The sequence below is a fragment of the Mesoplodon bidens genome (genome assembly GCF_964165515.1).
Source record: "Mesoplodon bidens genome assembly, chromosome: 7".
NCBI lineage: Eukaryota > Metazoa > Chordata > Mammalia > Artiodactyla > Ziphiidae > Mesoplodon > Mesoplodon bidens.
In genome coordinates, this window is record NC_138164.1 from 43,057,289 (window position 1) to 43,078,185 (window position 20,897).

The following is a 20,897-nucleotide window of genomic DNA, read 5'->3' on the forward strand; positions in this document are numbered from 1 at the left end:
TGGAGTTGGGGTGATGGGGCGGTCAGGCAGGGCTGTGTGTATCTGTGTCTGTACGAGGGAGGAGGGGCACACTTTCCAGTGTTTCTGGGCAACAAGCAGGCACTCACTGCAGTTTCCTATCCCTCAGGCCTGGGCTGTGGAGACAGGGGAAGTACCAGGAAGGGGTGGACGACCCCGACCCAGCTAAATGGAAGGCCCAGCTCCACTGTGCGCTCAACAAGAGCAGGGAATTCAACCTGATGTACAACGGCACCAAGGAGGTGCCCATGAACCCAGTGAAGATATATCAAGTGTGTGACATCCCCCAGCCCCAGGGCTCTATCATTAACCCAGGTGAGGCCCCAGCTGCTGGGGAGAAGGTGGACAGTGTGCCAGGTTCCCGGCTGGACCCTTAAAGCGATAGTCGACTTGAAAGTCGCCTCGCTTACAAAGTTGAAGACTGGTAAATAAAGCAAGAAATGCTGTCCCTAGAAAGAACCCAGAGAACAAAAGATATAAACTCAGCACAGTCTTCCTGCCCACCCAGTGGAACAGTAAAGCATTAGAAAGAAGAGGGGTTATTGAGTTCTATAAAAAATAACTTCTCTTGGGACTCAACACTGAGAAGAGAGGCCAGGTAGTTTAGAAGACGGAGGGCTTAAAACTTAGAAGGTCTGAGTTATAAACCTCGGTCTTTCCATTTCACTACTTGCGGGACATTGAATCAAGTCATTCAACGTTTTGAGCCTCAGCTTCTTCCACTATAAAATCTGGGTTCTCATCTTTCCTGCGTATTTCAAAGGCTGTTCTAAGAATCAATTGCCATGACATTATGAAGGCTATTAAGTTCTCTTTATAAATGATGGGTAAGTGATCATTTAATTTGTATGGTATTTTTCCTAGGAGAATACCACCTGATCCCTATATTTACTCAATGTTGAGCCAGTTCCGACTAAGAGCCAGATAATTTAGACTTGACCTCCAGTGAATCTAGTGAGGCTCTGCCATGAGGGAAGGGTCTGTCTTCACAGTAACCTTACAAAGGAGAGAAGCTGTGCTCCTTGGGTCCTTAGAAGGGATGCGAATGTGTAGAAAGGGGTTTAGAGTAGGAATTAAAAGATTTCTAGGAGAGGGGAGTAGGGTCTGCAGCTCCTGGATAGGGGAGGGGATGAGAGCTTGAACTGGGGCTCCGTAGGAGGAGCTGGGAGTGGGGTGAACACCCTTGGTTCCCACTCTTTGGCATTGAGGGTGCACACTGAACCCAAGGAACCTCTGTGCTGGCAGTGCCTAGCTTGAACAGTGGGTCAGCTGCAGGGGTGACAGTGCAACGTGAGCGCCTCACTTTTGACCTTTGTGTGTGTGTGTGTGTGTGTGTGTTTCTCGGGTAGGATCCACTGGATCTGCTCCTTGGGATGAGAAAGATAATGGTGTGGATGAAGAAGATGAGGAAGGTGAGCTGGACCAGTCACAGCACCACGTTCCCATCCAGGACACCTTCCCCTTCCTGAACATCAGTGGTGAGTGGGTTGGGGGGTGGGACCGAGGCATGGAGAGGATGTACGGGGCTTTGATTTTGCAACCGTTGACACCATATCCACCATTGCACTGGGAGCAGCGACCAGGCCCTGGGGCCAGGCTGCCAGTCGGTTAGCAAGTAGGAGTCATAGGCAAAGGCACTCCGTAGGCATAGTTATCCCAGTGGGGTGGCTTCTAGGCAGAGAGAGCATCTTCTGAATCTTACGTGATAATTCAGAGAAATTAAAAAATGAAATTCATTCTCAATCCCGCATACAAATACACAAGCTGTTACAAATTTTGCTGATTTCCTTCAGGCCAAGTGCAGGGATCCTTTTCGTGAGTTGTAGGCAAACTCTTCTGCTATTTCCCTCGGTACAAATTTTCTGTCACTGCCTTAACAGCCTCTGCTAAGGCCGTATCGTGGGAAACTTCTGGCTCTACAGCTCTTAATACTAGGCTCTGATACAATTTCTCTACTAGAGACTTTTATCTTTTTAAAATTTATTTATTTATTTATTTATTTATTGTGGTACGCGGGCCTCTCACTGTTGTGGCCTCTCCCATTGCGGAGCACAGGCTCCGGACGCGCAGGCTCGGTGGCCATGGCTCACGGGCCCAGCCGCTCCGCGGCACGTGGGATCCTCCCGGACCGGGGCACGAACCCATGTCCCCTGCCTCGGCAGGCGGACTCTCAACCACTGCGCCACCAGGGAAGCCCTATCCTGTGGTTTTTAAGTATCCCTGCACACTCTGCCTGTCTCTAGAGTATTAAGTCCAGTTGCGCTGTTCTCACCTCTTTGTTTATTGAGATTATTATTTACTTGCATTAAAATGTACCAATTTCAAAGGTACAGTTTGATTAATTTTGGTAATTGTATACCAGGTGTAACCACCACCACGACCCAGATATAGCAAAGTTACTTAACTTTTAAAAGTTTTCCATCCCAATTTGCCCCAATTCAGTTTTGAGACACTTTATTGAGTTTTACTGCTTTCTCTAACATCGACTCTCCGGGTGATTTAGGAAAGTCACTTTACCTCTCTGGATGTGTTTTTGCTTTTATAACATGAAAAATGCCAGAACAGATATGTTACCAAGGGTCCTTGCAATACTTTCAGAAAATGAGGGGGTAGGGTAAGGGCGGGAATCTCAGCCTTGCGTCCTCATTCTTCACACAGCACACGCATGTGGCAGATCCTAGTGGGAAAAGCCTGTGGTCGCATCAGAGAGAATTAGGTTTCCATCTCCTCTCTTGCTAGTGTGTATGTAACCTTTTGTAAGCATCAGCTTTCTCATCTCCAATATCAGGCTTATTAACAAGGCCTATTTGTTTACTGTTGTGAGGATGAATTGAGATGCACCGGCAGCCTTAAATGTTAGTTGGTATTTGTATTATGGCATAATAGAAAGGCACTGCATTCAACCATCTCAGTTACTACACGTTTATGCAGGCTGATTCTCACAGCCAAAACAGACGCACAAAGTACACCCACCCATTTACCCACCTGGGGAAGCCCGAAGCCTCCCTTGCCTGCCTGCCTGCCTTAAGGGGCTCAGAGAAAAGCTGCGCATGCGTGCGCGTGCTTCCAAAGCGCCTCGCTAGGGGGCGGAATGGGAAACAGGAGGTTCTAACGCCTGTCGTACAAGCGCGACGTAAAGCGGGTCTGCTTTATGGCACCCTGCTTCCGCCGTAAAGCGCCGTTGGCAATCCCGCGTGAGTTGGTTGAGGAGACGACTGCCAGGTGAAAAACGCGATTCTTGGAGGTTGGCTGACTTGACGTCTTCCCCATGGGCAAACGCGGGAGCCGGAGCCGGAGCCGGAGCCAGAGCCAGAGCCAGCTGCTCAACTCCCTAACTAAAAGGCAGAAGAAGCATCTAAGGGATTTCGGCGAGGAGCATCCCTTCTATGACAGGTATGGAGAGGCGAGGCTGGGACCGGCGCTGCCGGCGTCCTTTCCCGGTGGGAGCCCGCGTGTCCCCGCGTTTGGTCCGCCGGTGCCCCGGGGGTAGTGACAGGGCAGCTCCCGCCGCGTGCCACGCTGCCCCGGCGCCGGCCTAGCTCGCCCGGGGATCCTGGCGGCTTCCCGCCTGAGATGGGGTTCTTCGCCGGTCTTCCTACCCTTTGTTGAGCCTGTAGTTTTATGCTAGACGGCACGCCTCCTGTGTGGCGACTGGGCAGAGGTTTTATAAGCTTGTGTTCGTTTTCTATGTTTTTAAAGAATTGCTTGGGGGCTTCCCTGGTGGCGCAGTGGTTAAGAATCCGCCTGCCAACGGAGGGGACAGGGGTTCGAGCCCTGGTCCGGGAAGATCCCACATGCCGCGGTGCAAGTAAGCCCGTGCGCCACAACTATTGAGCCTGCACTCCAGAGCCCGCGAGCCACAACTACTGAGCCAGGGTGGTGCAACTACTGATGCCCGCGAGCCTAGAGCCCCTGCTCCGCAACAAGAGAAGCCACCTGTCGCCGCAACTAGAGAAAGCCCGGGCGCAGCAACGAAGACCCATAGCAGGCCAAAATAAATAAATTAAAGAAGTTAAAAAAAATAAAAAAGAATTGCTTGGGACCCTCGACATCACCTATCTATTCAATGACCATGAGGAAACTAATGTTTGGGTAGTTGTGGGTTCCTCTGTAAGTGTCCAGACTCTCAGTTATGATCTTAGTGCTCATCCCCCCCCTTTGGCTGCTTTATCAACAGTTAGAGGGATAGTCTACTTAAGAAATTTGCTAGAAAAGGTGAACCCCGAGGGCTTTTATTTGCCAAAATTTCCCATCTTTTGGATGAGAGCCTGTTACTGTGTGACTGTAGTATTTGTCATGTGGTCTTGTTAGACTTTTTCATTCGTCTCTTATTTATTTGGCATATCCTTCCAAAACCTGTCCAAATGCATATGGAGTTTTTACTTGACAATAGATATAATGTATTTATAACGGTATAGTCTGCCATGTTCATTTAAAGTTGTATCATTAGACTTTTCGTAATTGCTACCTACCAGTAGTTAAAGTTTAACATTGCCTGTTTCTTCTCAGGGTTTCCAGAAAGGAAGCAAAACCACAGACTTGTCAACTGGTAATGCTTTATACCTTCTTTATGATAGTAGATTCTGGACTGTTACTTTTAAGATTATATATGGTAATAAAGTTTGGCTACATTTCCACTCTCTTTGATTTTAGATGTAAGCTATACTTTAGTAATATTGCTTAGTTTTAAGTGCAGATGTCTGTTAAAATGCCATTGTGATAACTAATATAGTATAGAGTATGAAACTGTCCTGAGAGATTAGCCTGTTAGAACCTGTTAAGGAGGCTTACCAGAGGGCTCTTGGTGAATCCTAAGAGGGAATGTCATGTTTGCTTAACATAAAATAGAGTGCAAAATCATCAAAGGTCTTATTTCATTACCACAGACTCAGAAATAAAGTACACTTTTTTGTTGTAAGTTTTCCTGTTGCTCCTTTAAAGGTGCCAAATGTCTGACACATAGGTTAGATCGCCTTATAACCTAAAGCTCCGTGTGTTTAGTTTGCTGTCTTCCCATGTGGAACATGAGCAGTTCAAAGAAGAGGAAGCGCTTCTAGAATCATAGCTAGATTAGCTGTTTGAAACAAATTTGGTGCTCGGTCTGGTTGAATAGATAGGACTGCATATTTGCAGAAAAGCTAGTTTTTATCTAGAAAAGTCTGAACTTGGTTCCACTGTGGACCTGATGATAGTCGTGGGGTAGCAACAAGAACAGTATAATTTTTGTTTTTAAAATCCCCATTTTCCTTTTAGTCAGAGAGTTTATAGATACTTCAAGTTCTGAAAGTGAAGCATAGAGTGAACCAGAACAAGTTTCTGGTTACAACAGACTACTTGCCACATTAAAGGATGTCTCCAAGGAAGATGAGGAGGAGGAAGAGGAAGAAGACAGTGTTCTAGATGAGACAGAAATGAATCTTGAAGATGGCGAGAGTGACGTCATTGTGGAGGAAGAGCTGGCAGTGGAGTCCACTGACATGCAGAAGAGTGAGTGTCTCTGATGTGGGTTTATCATCTTTGCAGGGACCACAGACAGATTGCCCCAGGGGCAGGGTGCCTTGTACCACAGAGCTGGGTGAAAGCACATGGATTCAAAGCAGAGATTCTTAACATTGTTGGGCTCTGTGATATCTTCAAGAATCTGATGAAAACACAGGACCCTGTGGCCATAAAAATGCAGAAATGACATTTTTGCTTATGATTTCCAGGATTTCATCAATCCTACTTCAAATTCCCCTGATTGAGAGGAAAGGGAACATAATTCTGTTTTTGTAATGGTCTCAATTTATGAAAGAGATGATTGTTCCTGCCTTAGAGGAACCAAGTTGAATGGAAGATAGACATAAAATACACAAAACTTTTCAAGCATCCAATCTGAATGGAACCGATAAATATAAGGTGTTAAAGAGATGCAAAGTGGTCACATGCTGCCAGGGTAAACGAGGGGAGGCTTCAGAGAAGAGCTGGGACTGAAAGCTGAAAGGAACTCTGTCTCACTCAGACATCTAGGTGACTATTTTTTTTTTTAATTATTATTAATTTATTTATTTCTGGCTGCATTGTGTCTTTGTTGCAGTGCGCCGGCTTCTCACTGTGGTGGCTTCTCTTGTTGTGGAGCATGGGCTCTAGGCACGTGGGCTTCGCTAGTTGTGGCACACGGGCTCAGTAGTTGTGGCTCACGGGCTCTAGAGCACAGGCTCTGTAGTTGTGGCGCATGGGCTTAGTTGCTCGGCGACATGTGGGATCTCCCCAGACTAGGGCTTGAAACCACGTCCCCTGCATTAGCAGGCGAATTCTTAACCACTGTGCCACCAGGGAAGTCCCCATAGGTGACTTTTTAATTTAACTTTAAAATCAACTTTATTGAAGTATGAATTACATTCAACAAGGTGTACCCATTTTAAGCGTGTAATTTGGTAAGTTTTGACAAATGTGTATATCTATATTGTCATCGCCAAAGTCAAGATACAGAACACTTCCAATACCTGCAACAAGTTCCTTCTTATCCTTTTACAGTCAGTTTCCCAGGCCTGGCATCAGGCAACCACTGACATGCTTTCTTTCACTATGTATTAGTGTTTCCTTTTCTAGAAATTCATATGAATGGAAGCATACAATAAGTACCCTTTTGCACGTGGCTTCTTTGGCTCCTCATGTTGTGACTCATCCGTGTAGCTCATATTAGTAATTCATTTCTTTTTATTACTGGAATAATAGTCCATTGTCTGAATATATCTGGGTAACTTTTTATATTCTATTATCTTAATGCCTACTTGCCTTACTGTATTTTTTTCTATACTTTAAGGTGTCACACACCATTCTTAGTATTTTCATTCATCACTTGTACTCGGATAAAAAAAACGTTGCCTCAGACTTAGGGATTGTTTTAATTTTGTTGGTTTTCCAGTTTTCTTTCATGTTTTAGGTTTTTAAAAATGAAAAGTTTGGCTTTTTAAATTATAAAAGTAATATATATTTACTGTAAAAATTTAAGAGGGTAATACAGTTAACGTATATCTCCTCCACCGTTGGATGAACACCTTTAACATTTTATAGAACCTTCCAGACTACTTTTTTATGGATATATGAGTGAATATATATTTGTGTGTATGTGCATAATGGCCTCATACATTTCTGTAAGTTACTTTTTTCTTTAATAATATAACGTGTGTAACTGTGGGTTACTGCCGCTAGAACCCTGGTGTCCAAACTCCCAGGCCAAATCTCCTTCTACTACATTACACTACCATGGGGAAGCTTAAAAAAGAAAGGGAAAGTATGAAGGGTGATGTTTCCATAAATTAAATCAACTTGAAAAGGTGCATTTGGAGAGTCAGAGAGTACTGATATTGTTAGAAAGAAGAAAGGTTTAAAAGCTGGTTAAATCTCATTCAAAAAAAATCCATATGTACCACATTGTAAAAAAGAGAAGGAAGACGGCGTTCATGATTACTGGGCTGGCAGGGTAGGGGACAGTTGCATGCTGGGGGTGGCTCTCGTACTGGCTCTTCCACTCTTCACACTTGTGCTCGGCCAGGGCCAGGGACCGCTGAGGGAGATCAGAGGAGAGGGTGGTGCCTTGGGGGTTCCAGGGAGTTGTGCAGCTGGCTCCCTTGCCACCCAGACTGCCCCAGGGTTCCCAGCCCCAAGGATTATGGAGCATCCCCACACCTGTTTGCTCTGCAGTTGCTGTTGTGCACGCATTTTCTCCTCCAGCACTTTCTGCAGTGTCTCCTTGGCCTTCTGCTCATAGCTGTTTTCCTGGTCTTCCATCCGTAATAGCAACTTATTCATTCCCCAAGAACTGTATTTCTGTAAATTTGAGGCAATTCAACAAATACACATTGACCTACTGTGTGCTAAAGCCTGAGCAGGGATACAGAAATGAAAAGAAATTGGTCCTTGCCCACAGGGCAGAGATGTCCGTAATCTGGTGGACCTTCTTCCAGGCTGGAGGCAGGCAGGGAGAGTCCCTCAGGTGATGTGAGAGGTGAGTGGGGATAAAAAACTGCCCTGGGCATGCTGGGCCTCCTCCCCTAGGCCTTCCACAGGCATTTGAACTCCGACATTTCCAAAGGGAAATCATCTTTCTAAACCTGCTCCTATCTCAGTGGCCAGCATCACCCCCCACCCAGTCTCCCAAACCCTAAACCAGGGAATCATCCTTGATTTCTCTCTCACCTTCTTCAAGGACTCAGTTCCTCATCAAGCTCTGTCAAGTCAGCGTCTTTAACGGCTCCTTCGTTACCTGTATCCTCTATCCCACTGCCACCTCCTTAGTTCAGACCCTAGTGACACTATTATATGGTTTATATAGAGACTATGTGTTATCTTCATGCCTTGCCTCCCTCTAAACCCTTTTCAGTCCTGCAGCTAGCGGTTTCTTTCTAAAACTTAAATCTGATCCCATCACAACCTGCTTAAATCTCTCAGTGGTTCTCAGTGTTCTAAGAATCAGGTCCAAACTCCTTGGCATGGTTCCTACTTACAAGCCCAGACTTTCATCTCATGCTGCCTCCACGCAAGCTGAACTGCTTGTAGGTCCCCTAAGCACTGTGCTTTTCAGCCTCTGCCTTTGCCCATAAAGCTTCTTCTGCTTAGAGTATCGTGACCCACGCTTCTCACCTGGTTAACTTCTACCCATGTTCAAGATTCAGCCCTAGAATCATAAATTCTGATAAACTTAGCCAACCATACCTACCCCCCGACTCTTTATGGATTAGGCAGTTTTACTGGTGTTACATAGTATCAATATTTCTGATCTATTGACTCATCTGTCTCCTTTAAGGGATTGTAAACTCCTTTGAGGCAGGGAGCATTTTTATTTTTGTATTTTTTGTATTTTATTTATTTATTTATTTATTTATTTATTTTTATTAGTTTCTGCTTTATAACAAAGTGAATCAGTTACACATATACATCTGTTCCCACATCCCTTCCTCATGCATCTCCCTCCCTCCCACCCTCCCCATCCCACCGCTCCAGGCGGTCACAAAGCACCGAGCTGATCTCCCTGTGCTCTGCGGCTGCTTCCCACTATCTATCTACCTTACATTTGGTAGTGTATATATGTCCATGCCTCTCTTTCGCTTTGTCACAGCTTACCCTTCCCCCTCCCCATATCCTCAAGTCCATTCTCAAGTAGGTTTGTGTCTTTATTCCCGTTTTACCCCTAGGTTCTTCATGACATTTTTTAAAAATTCCATATATATGTGTTAGCATACGGTATTTGTCTTTCTCTTTCTGACTTACTTCACACTGTATGACAGACTCTAGGTCTATCCACCTCATTACAAATAGCTCAGTTTCGTTTCTTTTTATGGCTGAGTAATATTCTGTTGTATATATGTGCCACATCTTCTTTATCCATTCATCCGATGATGGACACTTAGGTTATTTCCATCTGCGGGCTATTGTGAATAGAGCTGCAATGAACATTTTGGTACATGTCTCTTTTTGAATTATGGTTTTCTCAGGGTATATGCCTAGTAGTGGGATTGCTGGGTCATATGGTAGTTCTATTTGTAGTTTTTTAAGGAACCTCCATACTGTTCTCCATAGTGGCTGTACCAATTCACATTCCCACCAGCAGTGCAAGAGTGTTCCCTTTTCTCCACACCCTCTCCAGCATTTATTGTTTCTAGATTTCTTGATGATGGCCACTCTGACTGGTGTGAGATGATATCTCATTGTAGTTTTGATTTGCATTTCTCTAATGATTAATGATGTTGAGCATTCTTTCATGTGTTTGTTGGCAGTCTGTATATCTTCTTTGGAGAAATGCCTATTTAAGTCTTCTGCCCATTTTTGGATTGGGTTGTTTGTTTTTTTGCTATTGAGCTGCATGAGCTGTTTATAAATTTTGGAGATTAATCCTTTGTCAGTTGCTTCATTTGCAAATATTTTCTCCCATTCTGAGGGTTGTCTTTTGGTCTTGTTTATGGTTTCCTTTGCTGTGCAAAAGCTTTGAAGTTTCATTCGGTCCCATTTGTTTATCTTTGTTTTGATTTCCATTTCTCTAGGAGGTGGGTCCAAAAGGATCTTGCTGTGATTTATGTCATAGAGTGTTCTGCCTATGTTTTCCTCTAAGAGTTTGATAGTTTCTGGCCTTATATTTAGGTCTTTAATCCATTTTGAGCTTATTTTTGTGTATTGTATTAGGGAATGATCTAGTCTCATACTTCTACATGTCCCTGTCCAGTTTTCCCAGCACCACTTATTGAAGAGGCTTTCCTTTCTCCACTGTACATTCCTGCCTCCTTTATCAAAGATAAGTTGACCATATGTGTGTGGGTTTATCTCTGGGCTTTCTATCCTGTTCCATTGATCTATCTTTCTGTTTTTGTGCCAGTACCACACTGTCTTGATTACTGTAGCTTTGTAGTATAGTCTGAAGAGGGAGCATTTTTAAAAAAATAAAATTATTTTTGTAGGCTTGGGGATCTGAACAATAGTCAGTAAAGTCAAGTTTTAAAAATGAATACATTTGTATTTTTAGAATTTCTCCTGGCTTCAAGGTCAAAAAGAAAAAGACACAAGAGCAGCTTTGCAAATTCCCTGGGGGTCTTGCCTTTCCAGTGCTTTTCATCTTTACGCCCTGTGATTTTTGGGAAAGCAGGAGCCTTTTACTGTCGCTTCTGGGTTACCCAACTGGGTAAGAGATAGTCTAGATAATGCAGATTTAGAGTTCAATATCAAATCATTTCCATTTAGCTTTGGAGTCATCTGAAAATTTGGATTTAAAGGTTGAGTGGGTCTTATGTTCTTGGAATTGTCATTAGAAACCAGATACAGGAGTTACTGGTTGAGATCATACATGGTTATGTTCAGGTTATTGGACTTAACCATGCTGGTCACTGACCAGCTTTATCCCCCTTTGAAAACGAGTAGACTGGCATTCTGGATTATATGTCAGTCTCTTATGAGCTTGGTTGGCATTACTGAAAAAATAAAAGTTGTGGATCCGCAAACCCATAGACTCTATAGGCTATGTTCCCCTGCAGAATTCTAACTACATGGCCACCTTATCTTCCTAACATCAAGTGGGAGCAGTCTGGCCGGTCCATCTCGTTCTCTTGATCTTGAGTCCTCTGCAAAAGACATCCCCCTTTTCTGCACCAGCACATACGTCACAGCCCTAAAGAAAGTGTAGACATCTGAGATACGTTAACAGTGGGGGAGGGCTGATATCCCGTGAACAGACACATAGATGCCTGTTAGACCTGGAAATTGAAAACCAGAGAGGCGGGGCCACACTGGTTTTGGCCCAGGCCACCAGCCACTGGTGTTCCCAGCAAAATGTTCCCAATGTGGGAGTTTGAGGAAGCAGGGAAAGGCAGGTGGTGTGAGTTTATTAGGACTTGAGGCCCTCAGCCTCGCACTGAGGCCAGCTGAACCCCCAGAGCGTGCTTCCTGCCCTCCTATGGGCTGCTACTCCTAAAGGTACTTGGTTTCAACAGTTATTTGTGCATCAGGTTAAAGACTGAAGGGAGAGGGAACTGCAAGCCTAAATTCTTCATATCATACGCCACCTCCCTTTCTCTTCTTATTATATAAGCAATTCATGTGAAAAACAAATAAGGCAAGCCAAACAAAACAAAATTACCTGAAATCTTGCTATCCAAAAGTTGCCATTAGTATTTTGGTGTATACTTGTTCCAGATTTTTCTTTATTTTTAACCCTTCATTAAGGCCATTGTAGTCTTGACAGATGATGCTGGCACAAGCACTTGAGATGAGACTCCTCTTTTTAAAATACTGTATTTGCATTTGGCTTAATTTGTCTCAGGCCCTGCCTTGCCTGGTCCCCAGCGTGGTGTTTTCTGCTGCAGTCTCTGTAAATTGGAGTTGGGGTGATGGGGCGGTCAGGCAGGGCTGTGTGTATCTGTGTCTGTATGAGGGAGGGCGGGCACACTTTCCAGTGTTTCTGGGCAACAATCAGGCACTCACTGCAGTTTCCTATCCCTCAGGCCTGGGCTGTGGAGACAGGGGAAGTACCAGGAAGGGGTGGACGACCCCGACCCAGCTAAATGGAAGGCCCAGCTCCGCTGTGCGCTCAACAAGAGCAGGGAATTCAACCTGATGTACGACGGCACCAAGGAGGTGCCCATGAACCCAGTGAAGATATATCAAGTGTGTGACATCCCCCAGCCCCAGGGCTCTATCATTAACCCAGGTGAGGCCCCAGCTGCTGGGGAGAAGGTGGACAGTGTGCCAGGTTCCGGGCTGGACCCTTAAAGCGATAGTCGACTTGAAAGTCGCCTCGCTTACAAAGTTGAAGACTGGTAAATAAAGCAAGAAATGCTGTCCCTAGAAAGAACCCAGAGAACAAAAGATATAAACTCAGCACAGTCTTCCTGCCCACCCAGTGGAACAGTAAAGCATTAGAAAGAAGAGGGGGTATTGAGTTCTATAAAAAATAACTTCTCTTGGGACTCAACACTGAGAAGAGAGGCCAGGTAGTTTAGAAGAAGGAGGGCTTAAAACTTAGAAGGTCTGAGTTATAAACCTCGGTCTTTCTATTTCACTACTTGTGGGACATTGAATCAAGTCATTCAACGTTTTGAGCCTCAGCTTCTTCCACTATAAAATCTGGGTTCTCATCTTTCCTGCGTATTTCAAAGGCTGTTCTAAGAATCAATTGCCATGACATTATGAAGGCTATTAAGTTCTCTTTATAAATGATGGGTAAGTGATCATTTAATTTGTATGGTATTTTTCCTAGGAGAATACCACCTGATCCCTATATTTACTCAATGTTGAGCCAGTTCCGACTAAGAGCCAGATAATTTAGACTTGACCTCCAGTGAATCTAGTGAGGCTCTGCCATGAGGGAAGGGTCTGTCTTCACAGTAAGCTTAGAGAGGAGAGAAGCTGTGCTCCTTGGGTCCTTAGAAGGGATGCGAATGTGTAGAAAGGGGTTTAGAGTAGGAATTAAAAGGTTTCTAGGAGAAGGGAGTAGGGTCTGCAGGTCCTAGATAGGGGAGGGGATGAGAGCTTGCACTGGGGCTCCGTAGGAGGAGCTGGGAGTGGGCTGCAGGGATGACAGTGCAACGTGAGCGCCTCACTTTTGACCTTTGTGTGTGTGTGTGTGTGTTTCTCGGGTAGGATCCACTGGATCTGCTCCTTGGGATGAGAAAGATAATGGTGTGGATGAAGAAGATGAGGAAGGTGAGCTGGACCAGTCACAGCACCACGTTCCCATCCAGGACACCTTCCCCTTCCTGAACATCAATGGTGAGTGGGGTGGGGGGTGGGACCGAGGCATGGAGAGGATGTACGGGGCTTTGATTTTGCAACCGTTGACACCATATCCACCATTGCACTGGGAGCAGCGACCAGGCCCTGGGGCCAGGCTGCCAGTCTGTTAGCAAGTAGGAGTCATAGGCAAAGGCACTCCGTAGGCATAGTTATCCCAGTGGGGTGGCTTCTAGGCAGAGAGAGCATCTTCTGAATCTTACGTGATAATTCAGAGAAATTAAAAAATTAAACTCGTTCTCCATCCCGCATACAAATACACAAGCTGTTACAAATTTTGCTGATTTCCTTCAGGCCAAGTGCAGGGAGCATTTTCGTGAATTGTAGGCAAACTCTTCTGCTATTTCCCTCGGTACAAATTTTCTGTCACTGCCTTAACAGCCTCTGCTAAGGCCGTATCATGGGAAACTTGTGGCCCTACAGCTCTTAATACTAGGCTCTGATACAATTTCTCTACTAGAGACTTTTATCTTTTTTAAATTTATTTATTTATTTATTTATTTATTGTGGTACGCGGGCCTCTCACTGTTGTGGCCTCTCCCATTGCGGAGCACAGGCTCCGGACGCGCAGGCTCGGCGGCCGTGGCTCACGGGCCCAGCCGCTCCGCGGCATGTGGGATCTTCCCGGACCGGGGCACGAACCCGTGTCCCCTGCATCGGCAGGCGGACTCTCAACCACTGCGCCACCAGGGAAGCCCTATCTTTTTTTAAAATTGACTTTTTGAATTCAGCTTCCCAGGAAAGATGCGTTTAGAGGTTGGAGGGTCCCTGTGAGACAGAGCAGGTACTGCACCTCCCATTGCACGTTCTGAGGACGCTCAACCACAAGGTGAACTGCTCTTCCACAGCATCTTCCCTTGAACTTTTCACTGACATGCTCCTAGTCATATGACTTGCATTCAGTTGAGTAGCTTTTCACTACTTTTCTAAGTTCCATCTGACTGCTAGGGTCAAAGGAGATACTTTTGCCACCTAGAAAATTTAGTATATGAAGAGGATTCCTGTAGGATTTTGCAGTCCCCTTCCCTAGGTGATGCCCCTTCTTTTGAGAATCAGGAAATGACTCTTATCTGTCTACTTGCCCTCCTTCACTTACCCTGTCATTTATAACCTTGCAACCAAGTGATGAGTAAAGACAACGATCATAGAGCTCTCTCAGGTTAATACTGCCACAGCTACATTCCCACTTGGTGCAATTTTAAGATTTGGACGTTTGGAAATGTGAGATCCTTTCCCAAATCTTTGGCTCACTCATTCTGTTATTCTCACCCCTTAAAAGGATGCAACCCATTTCCAGGATCATGATTTCCCTTTTTTTTTTTTTTTTTTTCCATGTTTTTTTAAAGCTAATATTGTGTGTCCTTACGTTATGGGCCACCTTGGATCCTTTATGGAAACATGTGAACATATATTAAAAAATAAAAAAGTAAAATATGGCCCTACAGCCACACCGGGATTTCATTGCCCTGAGAGAGGAGTTGGGGTGCATCAGTGACTTCCACGAAGCCTATACTTTCAAACAGGCTCCGGGCCAGCCAGTTTCCGGCTTAAGCAAGGAGAATGTTCCAGCGGTAACCAACAAGGAGAACCTGGTGACGCCGGTCTCGACTGCATTCCTGGAGCCGACCCTGGGGAGCGACGGCTCTGCGGTCACGTTCGGGAAAACCCAAGAGGATCCCAAACCATTTTGCGTGGGCAGTGCCCCACCGAGTGTGGACGTCACCCCCACCTACACCAAAGACGGAGCTGACGAGGCAGGATCAACCGATGGCAAAGTTCTGAAACCGAAGCCATCTAAGCTGGCAAAGAGAATCGCAAACTCCGCTGGTTACGTGGGTGACCGGTTCAAGTGTGTCGCTACCGGACTGTACGCAGACTCCCGTCAGCTCAGTCGGGAGGAGCGGGCATTGCAGGTGAGCCCCCACCACCCGAATTTCAGGAGCCTGACCAGTTGTCAGGTTTTTTTAATGTGTGAAGAGGAGGGGGCCGGGGGTATGATAGGGCAGGACACTGGGCTGATTTGGTTAATGAAGCTTAGGATAATTTAAATGTTTGAAATGTGTCCAGTAAGGGGACGTAAGTGGATACTTTAAGTTATTCTGTAGATTTTAAGCGAACTCCACTCGAATGCTGATAACGGAAGTTTTTTTTTTTTTTTTCTTTTTGCGGTATGCGGGCCTCTCACTCTTGTGGCCTCTCCCGTTGCAGAGCACAGGCTCCAGACGCGCAGGCCCAGCGGCCATGGCTCACGGGCCCAGCCGCTCCGCGGCATATGGGATCCTCCCAGACCGGGGCACGAACCCGTATCCCCTGCACCGGCAGGCGGACTCTCAACCACTGCGCCACCAGGGAGGCCCGGAAGTTTTAATTATTGCGAAGGATGTCTAAAAGACTGCATGACATTTACCTATCAATCGCTTTGATTTCTCTGCCGTTACTGTACGTTAACAAATATACCTAAAAGCGCTGCTTAGAATGCCTTACGTGATACTTGGTGGAGGTGTGTAGCGGCCGCATGTCTGTGAGATTCGTGCAATTTTTTTTTCCACCCAAAAAACAAACAAACAAACAAAACAAAAACACAAACCTTGCTTAATGGGATAGAGTATGTATTTAACTTGCTAGTGAATGATAGATGTTGTATAGGAATTTCCTTAAGATATTTTACTTTTAATTAAAAGACAAATAAAGCCAAATTGTTTTGCAATGTTAAGAAAAAAATTGGTTTATGCTTATAAAAATGGCTGAAGTTATCTAAATGATCCATTGAGTGCCCATTTTAATTACATAGATGGAAGGATTACAAGAGGACAGTATTTTATGTCTACCCGCTGCTTACTGTGAGGTCAATTCTTCAAATTTTTATTACTAGAATCTTCCATAAACCTTTTGAGTTAAATTTCATTTCCAAATATACAAAGGGAAGTTTGTGGGCCATGGTCGTCTTTATTCACTGTGCATTTGTTTTCTTTTCTGTTGTGTTTTTGTTTCGCTTTCTTTGCGTTGTGTTTTTGTTTTGTTTTATTTACCTTCGAAAGAGAATGTCTGTCTGTATGCCACAGTGTATGTATGGCTATATATACACACCACATATATCTCTACATACGTATGGCTTTACGAATAAAGAGTGTGTGACTAGTTACACATAGACACTCTTACGTTTTATCGTTCAATTTTAAAATATCTCAGTTGTATCATAAATTGTGGTTGGTTTTGGGCAAACTTTTCTTTGAAGATACTTTCCTTTAAGGTAAGGGCAGTGAAATAGCTTTGGTGGTAAGGTGTGTCTTTTTTCCATCTCCGTTCTCTTTGTAGCGTGCAGTGATGCGCTTCTCAGAGTTGGAGATGAAAGAGCGAGAAGGTGGCCACCCCACGACCAAAGACTCCGAGGTGCGCAAATTCAGCCCCGCTGACTGGGAAAGGCTGAAAGGAAGTCAGGACAAAAAGCCAAAGTCGGTCACCCCGGAGGAGGCCATTGCCTACCAGAACGACAGTGAGAGATGTAAGTGAACCCAGGCGGCTCGCGTGTGGTACCACGTCGGTGGGAACGGGGCGGTTCCGCTCCCAGTGCCGAGGGAGGTGAGAGGAAGCAGTATGCTTCCGACGGCCCAGCGTCTGGGTGCTGGCTGTTCGGAGAACGGGCTGCTTCTGGCCACCCTTCCCAGCTGTGGATTGCAAGGCTGGCTGTCCTTTTGAGCGTTGCGGCATCCAGGAGTGAAGCACCTATGAAATGCTGTTCCCTGGCACGTGTCTCCTTTTTCCGGAGCAATGCTAGTCCTGTAGTTAGTAATAGTCTGATACAGTAGAGCAGAGAAATGGCAGTGCAGGACCTCCGGTGTAGCAGGTATGTGTTCTGTTGTGTAGCAGGTACGGACACGGGTTTTTGGTAGCAGTGGGATGACACTTGCAGCCAGAGCCAGACCCTCCAGAGTGACAGTCTCCTGTGGGAGGGTGTGGAGAGTACTCGGACTCTCCCTCCAGAGGCAGAGGTTTCGTTCACGTGCGATGAGGGCTGATGAAGGCCCCAGAGAGATGAGCATCATTGTGTTCTGTGGAGGCTCGTTTGCAGTCATGAGAAGCTGACACCACGCTCCCAGGCCGTGGGATCAGCGAGGCCGTTCTTCCCACCAGACGGGTGTGTTCTGTTCTGGAGGCCGAACTGGAGAGAAAGCTCGTGTTGGCCTCGAGTCACACTCTGCGGTCCCCTCGGCTGCTCCCCCACTGGGGTTGACTTCGGGCTTTGCCCTCGAGACTTCCTGGGCTAATGAGATGCGTTGGCAGCAAGTGGAGGTCTTTCTCCCGCTTTCTTCAGTGTGCGTGCTTGTGGCCTGTGGCCTGCAGCCTGCTCCGGACCCCAGAAACCTCACCGGTGATGGTGAGTGAGGGCACCTAGGTGAACGTCGAGGACAGGGTGGGCGTGCAATCCTCCTGAGACGGGACAGTCGGGGGTGGTGGGCACGTTTGGGAGGCCCAGGCCCTTGGACCCAGTCGTAGGGTCGGCGTTGGCCCGCACGCTTAGGTCGTGGGTGCCTGATGCAGTTCGGGAAAATTGTGGTCAGCAGCAGCGTGTGCTTCTCTCTGCTGCTTGGAGCACTGCCCTCCCCCAGCTCATCTTTGGGGTCAGACAAAGGCCTGTGGCCAGGGTTCTGGGTAAGCCACACCGGGACCGGTGTGTCCCACGTGGCTCCCGTAGAAGGGGATTTCTGGGGCTAGTCAGTGGCGGCCTTACCCGAGGGATGGGGCTCTTGATGTGCCTGGAGTAGACGATTCCGAGCTCCTCCCCCTCGGGATTGGAATGAAAAACGGAGGGTCCAGGCCACCCTGGAGTGAAGCAGCAAGAAGGCCTCCCTCCTTGCCTGTGCTCACAGCTGACACGCAGCCCTTACCCTCCTGAGTGGCCTCATAACTCAGCTCCTAGGGAAGTTTCTCAGAGAGATGTGGTAAAAGTGGTCACGGCCAAGTTCACGGGGATGCACTTTTCTGAGGAGGGAATCTGCCTGTTGCGGGTGGATGGTGAGGGAGGCTGGAGGAAGGGAGCGGGCAGTTAACCGGCCTCGAGTCTTCTCGCCCTTTTCTCCAGCAACGTGGCCAAACCCAGGGTGGCCGCTGCCCTTCATGTCTCAGTGGCCTCACCCACCCTTCTTCCCAGAGACGTTAGTGTGCGTCCTTCCCAGTCTTTCCTGCTGACCGTGGAGACGAGAACTCGGTGTGGCTGATGGGGAGCAGGGCCTGAGCCCCAGATGATTCCGAAAGCCCCCTCCCCCCACCGCCTGCCTCCAATCTCAGACCGACCGACGGGTCTCTTCCTGGAGCACCCGGGACGTGGCCCAGTGAGCCATGAATCGCCACCATGGGAGGGCAGGAGAAGGGTTGGGGAAGGTGAGGGGCTCCGTTTGAAAGGTTGGGGCAATGGAGGTGGGTTCCCCACCCACCCTCTGTCTTGTAGAGACGTGGGGTTTGTAAATAGCTGGTCAGGAAAGGTCACCTGAAGGGGCCACTGTTCTTACTGCAGCCTCCACGTCCAAGGCCCAGCAGGTGTTCATTCCATTCAGCTGGATATGAACGGGCCTTCTTGTTCTTGGGCCATCACGTCTTCAGCTGATATGGGCTCAGGTCCTTCTCATGGGTGTCGGTGTGGCCGAGAGCCGAGCTGTGAGCACATGGGAGCTGGGGCGGGGATTTGGGGCGGGCATGGGTCCCAGAGAGGGTCCAGGACGCCTTCAAGATGCCTTCCCCCTTCTGAGGCAGCCCCTACCCATGGAGGGCCCAGGAGCTTCTAAGGTGGTGGGTGCTGTTTGCACGGCCCTGGTTGTCCTGGCGCGGGTGCATCTTGTTGCTGGGGGTTGTTTAAAAAAAGGAATTAACTTGAAAACACAGTGGCCGAGATACTCATTTATTCTTTATGATCACATGGGTGGCTGAGTGAAATTTTTATTTTGGAAGTTCACCAAATGAGTTTGGAGGTTCCTCAGACTTGGAAGTTCATCACTAGGAACCCTCAGTGGCATTTGAAGATGGGGCGGGGCAAGGAGGCATTGGTCCCTTCCTTCTCAAACTTGGAGTAACCATCTCCCTTGCGAACCACTTGGCTGGGACAGGCCTAGGTCCTGCTCAGTGGCAGTGCCTGGCCAGGAGCTGGAGGAAGGCTCAGTCAAGGGGCTTCATGAAACTTCTTTGCTCAGGGAACTTCTCTTCCAGCTGAGCACCTGCACGTTTGTAAACTACTTTGGAACAGAGATCCCCTGCACTCCTTCTGTAGCGGGTGTAACTTTGAACAAGGTTAGCCCTGACTGGAGGTGCTATTACAGTTAAGCTACAGAGAAGGGGATTTTAATCCTGGGGAGCCTTGCAGCGACTCAGAACCCTCTCACCTTGTTTAGGCCTCACTGGGCATGGCTCAAAAGTGGTGAGGGTGCTTTGTTGCCACAGTGACTTGTAAATGTTGCTGTGGTGATGCTTCTGTGAGGTGATGCTATGGTACAACCATAATGAATTTGGGATATATGTGCTGTGAGTCATAAGACCATGCTGCAGGGACCACGTTCACATCTTGCTTAGACTGGGTGACCAAGGGCACATGGCTTCCCACTTTTAGAAGGGCCAAAAGTAGCAATGATGGCAAAGCCTGATGGTTAGGATCCCCGTGCATCTATTTATCTCCCCATCTCTTTTGCCCTCAAGGGTCATCCTCGTGTGGGTCGTGGTTAGAACAGTCTTTGAGAAGCTCCAAGTGACACGGAGCCTCTACCCCATAGCTGGTGGCCATGGGCATCTTGGGCAGTCGGGGTGGGTGTCCTTCAGGGTTATTACTGGCCTGGGTAAGGTCACACTAGCGTAAGGTCTTGGGGGGCCTTAGCTGAGGGGAATTGAGATCTTTGCCCTAAAAGGCTCTGGGGTTGGGGGAAGGGTGGATGGACCTAGTTTGGAAAAAGAAACTTTCAACTTGGACATGGGGGTTCTTAAGGTAGCCCTTCCATCCCTCCATGGATCCCCTCCCACGGAGCTTTTAGGGAAGGCTGATTGGACCAGAGAAGTCCAATGGTGTAACCAGCAGGGCTCACCTCTTAAAATTTCCTACATTTCAGGCCTGAGATTCAGGCTGGTCTGAAAGTCTTGGCATCTTTTGGTTAAAGGGATTTTTCCAGCCTTTCTCTGTGCTGAGCCCGGCCCGTGATTATGAAGCCCACCCTGGAGGGAGGCTAGCAGTAACATTCCCACTTTACAAGTGAAGGGGGCCGAGTTGTAAAGCGGCGCCATTCCTGCCCGAGTGTTTAAGAGGGTCACAGAGCAGCCCGAGTGAGAGTTGCAGCACGCTGTCTTCACCGGGCCTGCGGTAGCCTGGGCTGCATCACCCGTAAGCACAGGCCAGGAGTTTGGGGTTTCTCCTGCTGCCATGGCAGGAGACCCTCGCGGTTGGGGTGATTCCACCATTCCGGCAAGAGTAGATGGGGATCTCTCCCACCTTGGGATACCCTTGGAGAAAAGCTAAGTGTGTTCCACCCTTGAGAACACAGGTCAGGCTAGCCCAGGCCAGGGTGAGGTTCATCCCCACAACTGGCTGCCATTAAATGCTGGGAATGCTCCCAAGAGAGGCTGATCAGGGGACCAGCCTGCTGAGCAGA

General features: G+C 47.3%; 1 protein-coding gene and 1 pseudogene across 3 annotated transcripts in view; both read left to right on the forward strand.

Annotated features, from left to right (window-relative positions):
* LOC308620770 (centrosomal protein of 78 kDa-like) overlaps nt 1–20,897 on the forward strand; it is a 1,829,729-nt pseudogene that overhangs the window by 1,765,412 nt on the left and 43,420 nt on the right. The gene's annotated exons all lie outside the window — the stretch shown is intronic.
* The window catches only part of LOC308621088 (BCL-6 corepressor-like), a 30,809-nt gene continuing 10,895 nt past the window's right edge, over nt 984–20,897 (forward strand). For both annotated transcript variants that reach the window (XM_081241261.1, XM_081241260.1), the window contains exons 1-3: nt 984–1,496; nt 14,622–15,188; nt 16,591–16,777. In XM_081241261.1, the coding sequence (XP_081097387.1) occupies nt 14,709–15,188; nt 16,591–16,777 (667 nt within the window). In that variant the 5' untranslated portion in view covers nt 984–1,496; nt 14,622–14,708. The remainder of the gene's footprint in view (nt 1,497–14,621; nt 15,189–16,590; nt 16,778–20,897) is intronic.